At 55.7% G+C, this 14,372-nt stretch overlaps 2 protein-coding genes across 2 annotated transcripts; one reads left to right on the plus strand and one right to left on the minus strand.

Moving 5' to 3' along the window:
• Window positions 1-73: 73 nt before the first annotated feature.
• Window positions 74-6,406, plus strand: LOC308199564 (aquaporin-12-like). The gene is made up of 3 exons (XM_080603913.1): window positions 74-4,673; window positions 5,071-5,187; window positions 5,568-6,406. Exons 1-3 carry the CDS (start codon window positions 3,872-3,874, stop codon window positions 5,744-5,746), a joined length of 1,098 nt encoding a protein of 365 aa, XP_080460039.1. The 5' UTR covers window positions 74-3,871; the 3' UTR covers window positions 5,747-6,406.
• A 1,066-nt stretch (window positions 6,407-7,472) lies between these two features.
• On the minus strand, window positions 7,473-13,186 carry LOC308200185 (uncharacterized protein). Its single transcript, XM_080605445.1, has 2 exons — window positions 9,560-13,186; window positions 7,473-9,433 (listed from the first exon to the last, which is right to left on the minus strand). Exons 1-2 carry the CDS (start codon window positions 11,159-11,161, stop codon window positions 8,141-8,143), a joined length of 2,895 nt encoding a protein of 964 aa, XP_080461571.1. The 5' UTR covers window positions 11,162-13,186; the 3' UTR covers window positions 7,473-8,140.
• Between the last annotated feature and the right edge of the window lie 1,186 nt (window positions 13,187-14,372).

The raw sequence follows: 14,372 nt of genomic DNA on the forward strand, positions 1-14,372 counted from the left end.
GGGGAACCTGGATACTGGTACTTGTGTTGCTTCAAGGTGAGCAGGATTTTGGCTTAGGTATGGTTTGTATAAGTTGGGAGTTGCTTGTCCTTGCTTGGTAAACACAAGTAGGTCTTGTGTGAACTTGCTGTGCACTTGCTTATAGGTGGCCTATGCCAAAAAAAAAAAAAATCCACCGCCATCTTTTTTTGATCAGTTTGTTAAAGATCAGGTACTTTTAAATATTGTGCATCAAGTTAAAGCCACACAGTCTTGCTGCGAAGTTGGGGGAAATGACTTCTCACTTTCAGGGCTGCAGATCGGTTGCAGTGAATTAAATTGCAGAGCTGAGCACAATTATTTGGACTGTGCCAGCAACATACTGGTTAAATGAAGAGTGGCTGAAAAGGGTCACTTTGAATTAGTTTTTGCTGTAGGTTTCAGCGTGATTCTTGTGGCTCATGTACAAGCACAGCAGTTGTCTGCAGATGCCTGCTCCCAGTGACTTGGACAGCTGCGTTTTTTCCTTTCTTTTAAGCTTGTGTTTTGCTGTGAAGATTGTTTTTAGTAAAAATAGCTGTATTGGTCAGCCCTGACAGTATCTTACGTTCCTCCCTCGTGTAGGAGAGAGGTACGTGAGGCTGTGTTAAGTTCAACTAAATTCTTGACGTTGCTCTCAGATGTGCAGAGGAAGCAGGTTTTTCTAAGATCTTTTTCTTTTCCCCTGCTTTGAAGTCCAGATTAATGGAAACTTTTTTTTTTTTTGAGGGAAAATGCAGACAAGTGAGCGCAGTGAATTTCTGACTGTAATTTTTCTGTCTGCAGTCTGTTGTGAGGGGGGAGAGCAGCGGTGATGCAGCTTTCCCTTTCCACAGTGGTGGTATTGCTTTTCCCCTCTCCTGTCCACCAGCCAGCATCTTGCAGGGAGGATGTCTTCCAGCACATCATAATGTCATTTCAAAACCTGTTTACCTATTGATCTGATCATCGAAACAGCCTGGAGGGACTGGTGATCTATATAAATAAATGGGATTTGCCCACCAGGAAGTTAAATTGCTTGATGCTGAAAAGCCACCAGGCTTCTGCTTCCTCAAACATTCCTCTGGCACTACCAAGCGACTTGGAGATGAGTCAGTAGAAAGGAAGACGGGACTGGAAGAACAGAGACGGTAAGTCTCGGTGCACAGACTCAAGTTTCTGGTGCTTTCTGAATGGGTTGTAAGTAACGGCTCGGGCTTGGTATAACTGGATCAAAGGAGCGGGTGCTGATGTGGCAGGGCACATCCCGGAGGCCCTTTTCCAGGTGCTCTTCTCCGTGCTGGGCACGGGCCTTATAGGGACCGACTTCTCCCTTGAAGTCAGGTTTCCTACAGCTGAGGGTGATCCATCTTTTTATTTATTTATTTATTTCCTCCCAGTGGATGTTCCATGGATTCGGGTCTTCTTGTGAAATTATTCCTGGCTCTCCTTGAGCCCGTTTGGCTGGCTGCCTGCAGGAGTGGGGAGCCCAGCGGTGGGTTTGCGCTGCCTGGCCCCAGCAGCTGGTACGGGGTGGCTGCTCATGGGGTTTGGATAATGGCTTTCCTGCCCAGTGAACTCGCCTTAAATAACCCTGAGGAAGCTGTATGCAGCTGTAGCTGCTACCTGTTTGGGGGTGGTGGGGGGAGCAGCCTCCTTCTCTTTGCTTTTTTTGCTACTCTTCATCGTGTTAGGAGAGTTTATTTTACTTCACTGTGGAAATGCTGGCTGCTTCTGATTGCGTGTCTAAAATAAGGATTTAAAATACCTGTGTTTGAGCGATGTAGTTCTTGACTGCCCTGACAACAAATCTGGTTTAGAAAAGACGCTGATGTCACAGCCATGGAAACGTGGCTTTTGTAAAGTGGGGGAAAAAGGGAATGTGGGTGGAAATGTATTTGGACAAGGCTTGGAAGAAAACAGCTTCTGCTCGTCTCATGGGCTGTTTTTTGGGGGGGAACATCCTGGGGAAATGAAGAAGGAGGCTAACGGGCTTTTCCCGGCCTGTGGGCTCTTGCAGTATTGAATCCTCTGATGTGCTCTTCTCATTCAAATCCCTAGCAAAGCCAGCAGAAATTTCAGTAGCAGCTGACTTCTTGTAGTATTTCTGGAAAATAAGCTGCACAAGCTGCATGAACTCTTGAAGGGGCTTCTATTCCTTCGCAGTGAACTGGACACCCTCCAGTGCTTGCAGCACGCCCTGTTCTGCTGTCAGCACTAGCACGAGATAGGAAGCCAGCTGCTTGCGTATCTGTCATTGTCATCACTTGACCCGCTAATCAGATTCATAAGCAACTGCCTCCAGCCCCTTTCTCAAGCCCGGGTTGTGTCACACAATTGCAGGATATGCCGTGGCCGTAATTGCAGGCAGCGGATGGGAAATAGGTTTGGAAGACCTCTGAGCTGTCGCTTCTAAGCACAACTCTTTAAATGCTTGAAAAGGAGAAGGGGAAAATCCTTCCTGCAGGAAGGAAGGAAGAGATGTTTGGATATTTTCCAGTTTTACCACGGCTGTTGCAATGTTTTCCATGCCAGAGCTTTCTGGAGGAAGGGGGCAAGAATGTGCTTGATTTTTAGGCCTCAATGTGTGGCAGCTTTCTCTTGTAACAGCAGCTAGAAATGTTTTAGGATGAGAGGGTTTTTTGTTGATCTGGGTGAGATCTCTGCTGCTGTCTGTGCTGACTTTTCACTGAGCCAAAAATAGGAAGTTTGAGTCTTAAAGCTTGTTTCATCTTCCTGTATTTGGGCAAGGTGGTTTGCTCATTTTGAGGATAAAGGTGCACACTTGTCCTGTCTTCTGAAATGGGTTAAAAAATGTGAAATGGTGATGCGTTTTGAGGCAGGCTAGCCAAATCAGGGCAGTTTTGCTGGGAAGGGCTTGGACAGGCTGTTCACAGCAGGGTCTCTCCCTTCTCATGCTTTCCAAGGTTTCCAAAGCAAGTGCCCTGTGCTGCCCTCCTGAACCACCCTTGGGTGGGCACCTGGGGAAGGAAACGACGAGGGGAACGCAGACCAAAGAGCCCTGCTATGGGAGGAGAGGCTGAGTTTGCCCATGACCACCTCCAACATCTCCAAAATGCCCTGCTGTGCCTTTCCCAAAACTTTCTGCTGCGGTGGGGGCTCTAAGGGGCAGCTCCGATGCCTTGAAGTGCACGCTCCTGTCTCACAGAGCTGCTGTTCCCTCTGTAGGGTGACAGCAATTCTGTCACTGCCAGTGGGGGTGGGAGAGGTTCAGTCCCACCTGTGTGTGTGACCAGCAGGAGGGGATGAAATGTCACCGTCAGTGAAATGCCACCTGCAGGCAAGTGCGCGGTTAGTGCCGGCAGCGAGCAAGGAGAGGTGTTGCTGGGGACAACGATGGGGAAGTGTGTGCAAGCCAGGCTTTTGTGCTGGCTAAAGATTGATTTTGCTGTGCCTCTGGGTTATTTCTGAGCGTGGGCAAAGTGCTGGGAAAGGGTAAAGCCTCCCTTAGAAAGAGGTGCAGGGAAACGATGGAGTCAGCTGCGCTCCAGTTCTCAGCTAAAAGTAGGGAGTCGGGGAATAAATAAGGTTTTATTCTGTTTTCTCATTTTCAGAAGCAACCCTAAAAAACAGCCTGGAAGAAGGACTGAGGCAGGAGCGGGGGGTGTACAGCACCCCCAGACTGCCCTCAAGGCCCTGTAGTCCTGGGCCACGGTGCGGAGCAGCGTCCCAGGCGCTGGGTGAACGCGTGGCAGAGCCGGGTGCCGGAGCGAGAGGCAGGGCTTTGAAGCGATCTTCATGCAGTGGCATTACAGGGAGGTGGGCGAAATGTGCGGAGGGCAGCTCGTGTGTGCAGGTCTCGCGGTAGGAAGGCAACGAGGGCTTTTTCTTCCTCTTGGAAGAGCTCGTTCCCATGCTTCCTGCAGCTCCCAGGGGCTGCACGTGTGGTGTTTCCCAAGGACTCCCTGGCCACCGGGCAGGTGCCTGTTGGGCTGTGCCACGTTTGCTTTCGCACGGCATTATAAAACGGAGGTGCAGAAGCTTTCCCTGCTCCTTCCTGGAGGCCAAAAGCCGCGTGGCTCAGTTTCTCCCTCGGGGGGCTGTCACTATGGCTGGCCTGAATGTTTCCATCGCCTTTTTCCTCCTGGTTGTCAGCACGTGCGAGATGCTCAGGCGGCTTTCCAAGAGGCTGCTGTCTCCTGGGGCATACTGCTGCCTTGCTGGAGAGCTGACTGGGTCGCTGCAGCTCTGCTCGAGCTGCCTGGAGCTGAGGATGCTGCTAGAGATTGGCCCGTGGGGTGGCGGCTTTGGCCCTGATGTGGTCTTCACACTGCTCTTTCTCCTCTTCATGGTTCACGCCGCCTCCTTGGATGGAGCGTCTGCCAACCCCACTGTCTCTCTCCAGGAGTTCCTGCTCCTCGAATCCGGCCCCAAAGCCACTGCTGCCAAGCTGCTGGCCCAGGGTGTGGGCGTGGGGACAGGCTGGGCCATCACCAAGCTCTACTGGTCCTGGGAGCTGACCCAGCTCCACCTCATCCAGAACCTGATCGCATCCGAGTGCAGCTCCTCCATCCGCACCTCGCTCTACCACGGGGCCTTCGTGGAGGGTGCCTGCTCTTTCCTCTTCCACCTTGTGCTTCTCAGGTTGCGGCGGAGCCGCGCAGCGTACCGGGCGCCTGCCCTGGCAGCCACCGTCACCTTCCTGACCTATGCAGGTGAGCAGCACCCCTGGTTTCTCTACAACACCCTTTGAGAGGGAAGAACAATCCCTTTTCCCTCCTCTAGGGCTTGAGTTGAGAGAGGACGACTGGCAGAAGGCTTGTTTTCTATTTATTTTGGGGAGGGGTTCATTTTGGTGTGAGGACAGCAGTTTAGGGCACCTAAGCAGTGGGTGAAATGTTGATGTTTGTGTGGGGAGCAGCAGCGTGGTCCTCGAGTGTCCCTTTGGTCTTTCACTGAGCTCTTGGGGCAAAGCCTTGGGGCAAAGCCTGGGGCGATGCGTGTGGGACTTACCAGGGTGCCCTGATTCTGAGGGATGAGGCTGCAGGCGTAGGTTCCTGTCCCTAGGAGATGACTGAGGCTGATGATGGCCCTGCTTTCCTCCCCATGCAGCCGTGATGACCACAGGGGCTTTCTTCAACCCTGCCCTGGCCGTGGCCACCACCTTCGCCTGCGCAGGGAGCAGCCTGCAGGACTACGTCCAGGTGTACTGGCTGGGGCCCCTCGCAGGTGAGATGTGCTGGGGGCAGTGGGCATTTCTCTGCATCCCCCGAAAGGCAGCAATGCTGTGTGCAACCCCAACTCCTCCCGGCAAAGGGCTGAAGTTCAAGTGGGACAGATGACCGCTGGCTTGGCTTACCACCCTTTCGGGTCAAAACAAGCCTCGCATGGCGAGGACGTGCATGCGGTGAGGATGCAACGGTTAAGTTCTCCTTAAAGTAGTAAAGCCAGGGCTTTCTGGGTGCTGTCACTGGGGACTTTGGCACTGAGCTGCCTTTTGGTGATGGGAAAAGTTGTGGCGAGGGCCTGAAAACCACTGCTCAGCGCTGGGCAGAGTTCGGAGCCTCCCCGTATGGGGCACACCGAGCAGGTGTGTGCTCTCGTTTCAGGGATGCTCGCTGCCCTCTTGCTGCACCAAGGCAACATCCCAAGACTCTTCCAAAGAAACCTGCTTTACGGCCAGAAGAGCAAATACAAGATACCCAAGGCAAGGCTGGCACACACGGAGGGTGGAGAAGAGCGGCGGAAGGGGAAAGGCGAGAAGAGCGACCCTGCGCCTCGTGCCTGAGCCCGTGCAGCCCCGCTGCTGGGAGGCGGACTCCTAGCACCGAGGATTTTGCACACCCAAGCCTGCAGTGCTGTCCCCGGGGGGGGAAACTCATGTATCTGTGTAAATTGCTGGTTGTCTTGTGTACACAGGAAGCTTACGGAAACTAGGGACCATTACGCGGGCGTGCTTGAGCAGCTTCCAGGTTGTTGCATCATGCATCACTTGAAATAATCCATCTATGTCTCCCACAGCCATAAAAACAGTGTAAACCAGTAACCATGTTTCAAGCCTTGGAAACTTGGGATGAGGAGGAAGGTATCGGTAAAGCTCGTCATCCTTTGAGTTAAACGGAGGTCCCCAGGTTGCACGGTTCAGGGAGAAGGGTTTAAAACGGTTCCAAGCTCTGAAGTTCACAGCGCTGCCGGGCGCAGGGCACGCTGCTGCCCCCAGCCGCTCTGCTTGGCCAGTGCTGCGTGCACCACTGGGGAGCCGTAGGGTGGCAATAGGGGCGCACAGGGTGCCCGTGGTCAGCAGACGTGGCACCGCTACGCGCTGGGGTGGGGGGGTGCATGTGGACCCCCCCACCGGACCCAGCCCTGGGCCGCTCTCCGTGGCTTATGTGAAATACCCCTAAGGAAATGAGGCGTTGAGACATAAAATAAACGTGATTGGCGTTGAGGTGAGTGCTGTCCTTCCTGCCAGAGCGCAGCTGACTGAGTGGAAATGAAAGAAATCTGCTTGTCTGTGTGTGTTCTGGGGGGAATTTCCTTCTGTGCTGGGCTGGATGTGACTGCTGGGGGCTGAGACCATCCCACCCCGTCCCCAAAGTTGGTGCTATCAATCCCTGCGTCTTGCAGCAAACGGTCAGCTGTGCTGGGACTCTGTGGACACGACGCTCCTGACCTGCTCCGAGCTGAGCACTGTGGCTTTTCAGAGCCTGCCTGGATCCTGCCTAATTTGTCTGAGATGCAAATGGTGAGTAAGGAAGCGGTGCCCGACTGCAGTGACAGTGACAGATGCCAGTTTGGTACCCGGACTTGTGGTGTCCCCTCCCCTCCTGATGGGAACCAAAACCTTCAAGGCTCCGTGTCCCTGGCCAATTGGGTTTGGGAAGCTCAGATCCTTGGCCAGTTTTTTTTTCTTTTTTTCTCAACCTCTTTTGGTTTGGAAATCATGCTGGAAATGGGGCCTCCTTGTTTAATCTGCAAAGTTTCTCTGTTTTGGCCAAGACGAGAAATACCATTTGACTCTGGGGTTATTTCAGAGCCCAGAGCAAAGCCACCAAGGCTCGGAGGAGGATCTGAGGGGTGAGGGTGATCTCTGTTTACCCAAATTGATTCTCTGGCTCTGCTCTTGATTTGAGGCTAAATGTAGGGTATGAAATATAAGGCTGACTACCCCACAACTAATTCCTATACTTCCTCCCCCCGGGCAGTGCACGGAGCATTCCCACAGCCACTCAAAGCAGTGGGCTGGGATGTCTGGCGCAGAGATGCTCGTGCACCCGCAGCCTGGCACCGCGGTACCAGTGCGAGCCCCAGGGCAGGGTGCCAACCCTATAAAGGCACTGAGCAAGTGCAGCATCCGATGGGGATGTGTAACCACAGGGTCGGAGGGGAAAAAAAAAAGCTGCTTTGGTTTGTTTTTTGTTTTGTTTTTTCCCAAGGAGGTGTCTATTTGTTGGGCTGCTGGGGGAGATCAGTGACTGGGCAGAGTGATGTAATTAAGGTGAATTTAACAGGAGTGGCGGTGAACATTGTTGTTTTTAATTAAGAGGCTCTTTTTCCAGCACAGTAGCATTGAGGCGTAATGGAGGAGAGCTGCAGCTGGACAGACAGAAGCGTTCCCGAGCTGTAAATCAAGCTCGGCAGCACTGATTTACAGCTTGGCCCCGCACCAGCTCCGGCTGCAGCCCACGTTTTGCCTCCCCGCTCTGCGGGGCGGCGACGGGGCTCCTCGTGGTGCTTTCACACGGATGCTGGCATCGAATTCCTGCCGAGCAGCACTGGTGAGACGGGACGAGTGCCCCTGGCACCCACCCTGTGGCCGGGAGCTGTGGCTTCACCTGCTGGGCCAAGCATCACGGGACAGGGAGCTGGGCTGCGTCAGCCCAGTGCTGAGCTGAGCTGCAGCCTCTGGGCATCCTCCTCCGTCCCCTGCACTGCCACCTCCAGGACCAACCCCAGGAGAGTCGGGGACAGGCCCTGGGACCCACTGCCGTGGGTTCTGCTCCACAGCAGCAGGTTTTTGCATGGTCCTGCCTGCATGGAGGTGGCCAGGGCCTCCAGCAGGTCTCATCCCACCTAGGCTGACCACGGGGCAGGAGCAGTCCCAGAGGCCCAGGGCGCGAGCACCCAGCCGTCCTCAGTGAAGGGAACTGGAGAACAAGGCCTGGAAAGGGGGCAAGGTGGCTCAGTTTCGGGTGCCCTCCAGCCTGTGCCGCAGGATGCTGCCCTGCTGCATGCCCCGCTGAGAGGGGACGAGCTGGGGGGGCTTCTGGGAGGGCTTCTGGGGAAACTGCTTCTTGTAGAGAGCGCTGCTGTACTGAAGCTCTGGGGTCACCAGCCGCCGGCACATGGCTTCTGTATCCTTGTCCAAGCCCTGCTTGAGGTTATAGCCCAGGATTTTGGCATTGCCATGCTGCAGCGGCCGCAGGGAAGAGTCCTTGATGTCCTTAGGGCCCACGCTGCCCATCCCTTGCAGGCAGGTCTTGGCCAGCTCTGCCTGCCTTTCCCGAAGCACCTTCACCTCCCGCTGCATGCGCTCCCTTCCGATGTCTCGGTCGATCCTTTCCCAGAAGGTCCTGTTGAAGTGGATGTAGATTTCCCAGTCCAGCTTGTTCCAGTCCTTTATCTTCTCCACAATGGCTCCCGAGAGCGGGGACCTGGTGCTGCTGTCCCTGCTGTTGAGCGGGAAGGACACAACGCTGTCCAAGTCCCAGCACAGTGTCTCCTTCAGCAGCACCATGGACTCGTCAAAGTACTCGGAGATGAGGAGCAAGTCGAAGGACGCCTCGATGGCCTTCAGCATGAGGTGCACCCGCTTGGCTGAGACCTCTCCATCAGGGTTGAAGCCGAAGTCGAAGGTCATGAGGTTCCTGGCGTAGTGGCTGTCGCTGGCTGTGGGGTTGTAGTAGCGGTAGGGCTGGCTGAGGAACTCCTCCAGGCTGCGGGCGCGGGAGAACGCCGATGTGCCCTTGTAGTACACAAAGGAAGACTCCATGAGCTGCACAGGGTTCCTCAGGATGGAGAAGTAGACGGCCGTGCTGGGCACCACTTTCTGCACCTGCAGAGGGGGGAAAGGAGGTTTAAAAGTGGGGCAGAGCGAAGGGACCTGCTTGTTCACAGTCCTGTGCGGGAAAAGCAGGAACACTCGCTCAGGATAGAGCTGAGGGGGCACTGAGGGAGGTCTCGGTGCAGCTCCTCCATCAGCCCTGTGGGGAGCCCCAGGAAAGGTACATGAGTGCCCACGCAGCTGCTGGTCCGTCTGGCTGGGGCCGAGGTACATCGCGGTCCTGTCTCCTTGCCTTTCCCCTGCATCCACACCTGGCGTCCAGGAGGGAGGATGCTGGGCATGGCTGGCCTGAGCTGTTGTCCTCCTGCGGCTGGTCCTGGCCAGGGACCAAGATGTCCTCTGGGGACCCACCAGACAAGAATGAGAGGACAGTTGTCTGCTGCATGCGCTGTCCCCTGGCTTGGACCCAGTTCACAGCACAATGATTCACCAAACCTGTATACAGAAGCTTCCAGGAGATGCACGTAACATGCAGGGCCCCAGGGGGCAATCTCCCCTCTCTCTTTATCTTCGTCTCTGAACACTTTTGTGCTTTACTGGTGTCCCACCCCGCTCCCTCTCCCAAGGCACGGAGGCTCTGCCCCTTACCTCTGGCTGCAGGAAGCGCATGTGGTGGCAGAGGATGTTGAAGTGGGGAGGCTTCCCCGGGGAGAAGCCCTGCACGAACCTCGCCATGAAGTGCTGCGGGTAGAAGAGCTGGTGGCCACCCTTCAGGGGGAAGGCGAAGGAGAGGTTGTGCATCTCACCGAAGCGGAAGAGGATGTTCATGACGGTGCTGCTGGCACTCTTGTGGACTTTCAGGAAGACGATGTTGGTCTTGGGTTCGCACATCTCCTCCTGAGAGAAGACTCCATCCACCTGTGGGATGCCCCCGAGGGCTACCTCATTATCTGTGGAGACTTCTGTCCAGCTGGGGAGCAATCCTCTCTCCAGGTCTGTCCTGTAAAAGTCATCTGCCTGTGGGACTTGAGATGAACTTAGCACGGTGTGCTTAAGTGCGCTTTCCCACAGTTGGCCAGGGAAACCCAAGGACTGAGGCTGAGGCTGGCTCTGCAATGTCACTTGCGATGTCTGGGGTGACGTTGTTCCCTCGTGCTCCTCTGCGATGACGCCATTGGCAAAGATAACTCCTTTGCTGCTGCCATCACCATCAACAGCATCTCCTGGAGCTGTTGAGGGACTCCCAGAAAGACCTGGGGATGTTCCCCCTCTGGCTGCTTTTCTGGGGCTGGGGAGGTGCGTTTTCAGCCTTGCGGGTGAGAAGTAGGCTTTCATCTTCTTGCTGCTCTCCGCAGGCTGCCACGTCCAGTGCCCTTCTTGTCTGTCCAGAGTGCTCTCCTGCGGCGTCACCTGCCCCAAGTACAAGTGCATCTGGAAAACGTCTTGCATGTTCTTAGTGGAAGTGGGTTCCAGCATGGCCTTCCTCTGCCTGTGAGGGCGATCCTCCTTCCTCGGCAGGCCAGGGGCGTGGAGGGCCCTCCTGGGGCCCTCCTGGCCGTGGTCTGTGGTCTGCTGCAGGGCGCGCTCCAGCTCGCACGGGCAGTTTCTGTAAGAGGGAGGAGGTGAGCTGGCAGCGAGAGGTGCAGGGCCCGTGTTGGGGGCACAGTGTGTGCTCCTGTGCCTAGCCGGGGAAAACAACCTGCTGCTCTGTCTTATTTGGGAGGTGGCACTGCTGCTGGGTGCAGGTCTTGGCCGCTTGGCGCTGCCACACTGCCAGGTCAGGGTGGGTGTAGGATAATGGCAGTGCAATAATGCCCCTGCGCTGCTGAAGGAAAGGAGCAAAGCAAGGGAAGGCGAGAAGAGAGTAGGGCATGGGGCCTGGAGGAGATGAAGAGGAGATGAAGAGGAGCTGGTGGGTGTCCCCAGACTGGGAAGATGCTGAAGGGCTGCTGGGGGACCAGGGTGGGCTGGAGGAACAGACCAACAGGAACCCCATGCGATGCAGCGAAGACGAAGGCCTGGTCCTGCCCCAGGAGGGACGAGACCCAGCACAGTGAAGACTGGGGAGCAGCTCTGCTGGAAAGGCCGCAAGGCTCTGGGCAGGGAGAGGCTGAGCAGGAGCCGGCGTCTGCCTGGGCAACAGCACCCCTGGAGCACAGCCGGGTTGGGGTGGTGATTGCTGGCCTCTGCCATCTCCATCCTGGGAGGGGTTTGAGGCCAGCCTGGTCAGAGCTCAGAGCAGCCTGGTTTGACGGAGATCTGAGCAGGGTGCAGGGGTTGGATGGGGTAGCCCCAGTGGGGACATCTCCCTCCCAAATTTCCCGAGTTTCTGAGGAGGACGCTGGTGGGTGGTGTTGAGGAGGGCGGCTTCGGGCCTGTATCGACTGCCAGTGAAGGCCCAGAGGATGAGGTGCAGGTTTGCCATCCTGCCGGGGACATACCTGGAAGGCTGCAGCTTCTCCACGACTTGAAATGAGACCAGGAGAAGGATGAGGAGGCTGAAGGAGACCCAGAGCCGACCTGGCTGGCACCTGTATATTGCCTTCAGTTTCCTGCAAGGAAGAAGACATTTCAGACCGTTCACTGCATTGCGTGGGTAAAAGAAATGCGCGGGGCACAAGGCAGAGAGGGAAGAGGCCTTGAGACTTCCACAACGAGCATGACTCCCACCAGAAATTAGTCTTGTCTTTTATCTTTTTTAAGGCAAGGTCACTTTTCTGTGGGTGGAAGAGGTGCTGGAGGAGCGATAACCAATGAACCTCAGCAGCTGTGCTTGAGCAGTGGAGCCTGGTGGAAATTTCCAGTCGGGACCCAGATATCGCACCCAAAGATAAACAGCGATAACTGCAGAGTCGCCGGCTGTTCGGGGACGCCTTGTGGCACGGCCCTGCCACCGGCTTCGGCAGCAGGAGTGGGCACCACTTGCGTTCATCCTGCCCCACATGTCTGGGAGATATCTGGGTGCTCTCTCTATAAGCAAAGACAAGAAACCCTGGCTTCTTAAGTCAGCCCTGCTAAAAAAATGAAGGGACCCTGTTGCAGGAACCAGCTGTCCCACAGAGCGGAGCAGCTGGGGGCTATGCTGGCTGGAAGAGGGTTTAGCTTGCCTTTGGCTTCTGGTGATTACTAGCTGGGCACACATTGCTGCGTAACGGGGACTGGTTCTTACCAGGAATCTGGTTAAATCCTCCATTGCGGACCCCTCTGTGGGGGGAACCTGGCCTGCAAGCCCCAGGCACCTGCTTGCAGCCTCCCAGGGAGGGGTGGGCAGGGAATATTGGGAAGAAATCCCTTGCTTTGGGCAGTCCTGCCACCTGGAAGAAGTATGCTGGGCATCGTTCCTACTCGAGGAGCTGGTAATGGCATGGACGCATGGTATTTGTAATGGTCACGTGCATCCGTTGGTACTGGTGAGGAATTTGGGCTTGCTGTTGAAAACTGGATTAATTCCAGAAAAATGCAGTGTTATGACTAACTGTAGTTTGATTGTTACAACAGTACTTTTGGTGGTTGTCTGCTGGTCCCTGGAAGATCTGGGTCCCTTTGCTCTGAGCCTGCTGCCTCCTGGGAGAGGACCGTGTGTTGGCTGGGCAGCTGGTCCTCCATGTACAAGCTGGTTGGCTCTGATCACGCTTGCACAAAGCCAGAGCCCATCCTCCAGGCTGGCTCTGGTGGGACACACACGGATCGAGGAGCATGCAGGGAAGAAGGAGGAGCTGTGGCGGCACTGAAGTTGGCACTGAAGAATGCCAGAAGTTGCACTGGTGGCAGCAAAACTAGGACAAAATAGCCCACGCAGAGTGAGAAGCCTTTGAGGGCTGCAGCAGTTGGACCATTCGTGGTTGGACCTTCAAAAGGCTCCTCTGCTTTCCATGGGTACGTCCTTCACAGCCTTCTCTCTTCTTGGTTCAATGTGACAGGATGAGATCAGGGGTGCCAGTGCCTTGGGACCATGTTAAATACTTGTGACCAAGGCCTGGGAAGTTGGGGGCTGGATGTGCAACCCTCATGGTTCAGGGACCGCATGGTGCCCTCTCCAGAAGTGATTCAGCAGGGTGCAAAGCTGGATGCAGCTGGGTTCAGTTCTCAGTGGCAGAGCCACAGCAGCTCAATCCTACCATGCTGGTGCAACGGATTTCATCAAAAAATGGTCTGTAGGTTATTTATTTGTTGGGGGAGAGCCCCCTAGTTGTGTTTCCTGGCTGGGGATGGGTGCTTGGAAGCGGTGCCGCAGACAAGTCTCGGGTGAGCTCACCGGCGGAAAGCGGCTTCATTGATTTGCTGCGGTCAGATATGCTCCGGGTAGCGGGTAGTGTTGCACAGAGAATCAATACACACGAGTGATAGCCCAGGCCCTCTGAGCAGTGTGTGGAGCCCCCTCCTTCACCTACTGCCTGCCTGTGCCGGTGCCCACACTACCATCAAAAGAGGTGAAAGCCCTCCCCAAGCCCCCTGCCGCAGCTCGGCGTGCAGAAGCAGGGCTGCAATGCCCCAGGTTCTGTAGACACATGGGGTAGGGCTGTTCTGCCCCGAAATGCTCTCCCCCAGCACAAGAACGACCCGTGGGTACTGTGGCCAAGTCCAGCCTTGTCCTTTGCTGCCCCTCATCCATCCTCTCCAAAACAGAGCCTCTGGAAGAGTGCACCTGGCACCGGCTGCATTCTTTGGTTTTGCCGCGTACAAGGCTGGCACAGAGCCACGTTTCTGCTCCACGTCTGCTCCACGGGTGAGTGTGCAGAGCTGAGAGTGCTGAGCCCTTGCCCAGGACAAAGCAGGAGGGATCAGCATCCTTCTTGCCTCACTGAGGTTGCTGCTGCTGCTCTTCCTTTGCAGCATCAGGCCTAACAGAAGATGCTGTTCTCCACGCGGGAGAAATGTTGTGCTCAGAGCCTCAGGAAGAAAGAGCTCCACTGCCCCAAACCTCCCTGCATTTATGCAGAGCAGAAGCGCTGCTCTGCACATTCCCATCATCACTTCAACCTCCACAGAGGGATCTGCAAGGACACGACCGCTGGGTAGAGTGCAACTCGTACTTAAGGAAACAGCACTGTGATTAGAAGATAAAATTCCACTTACATGGTCAGGTACCTTCTGAACTTCAGCATGGTGAGCTGGATCCTTGGCTGAGGAACAGCGGGTGCTCGCCGTCGGGTCAGCACGGAGACTGGGAGAGCAAACACGCGGGGCCTGGCTTGTGTGCCTGCGTCCGGTGGCCCCTCCCTGGGCGCCTTCCCCCTGGTGCCCTGCTCTCCAGCGCCTGCCCCCAGGGAGCGACCGGGCTCCGTGAGCAGCGAGTTTACGCAGCCAGCCTGGAACCCATGCTCGCAGCCCCGCTGCTCTCCTTGGTCTTGCCCCTGGCTGCCGATGCTCTGTTCTGGCCCATCCTGTGCCGCTTCCAGCCTCTTTTGGG

The sequence above is a fragment of the Anser brachyrhynchus genome (genome assembly GCF_964034855.1).
Source record: "Anser brachyrhynchus genome assembly, chromosome: 9".
NCBI lineage: Eukaryota > Metazoa > Chordata > Aves > Anseriformes > Anatidae > Anser > Anser brachyrhynchus.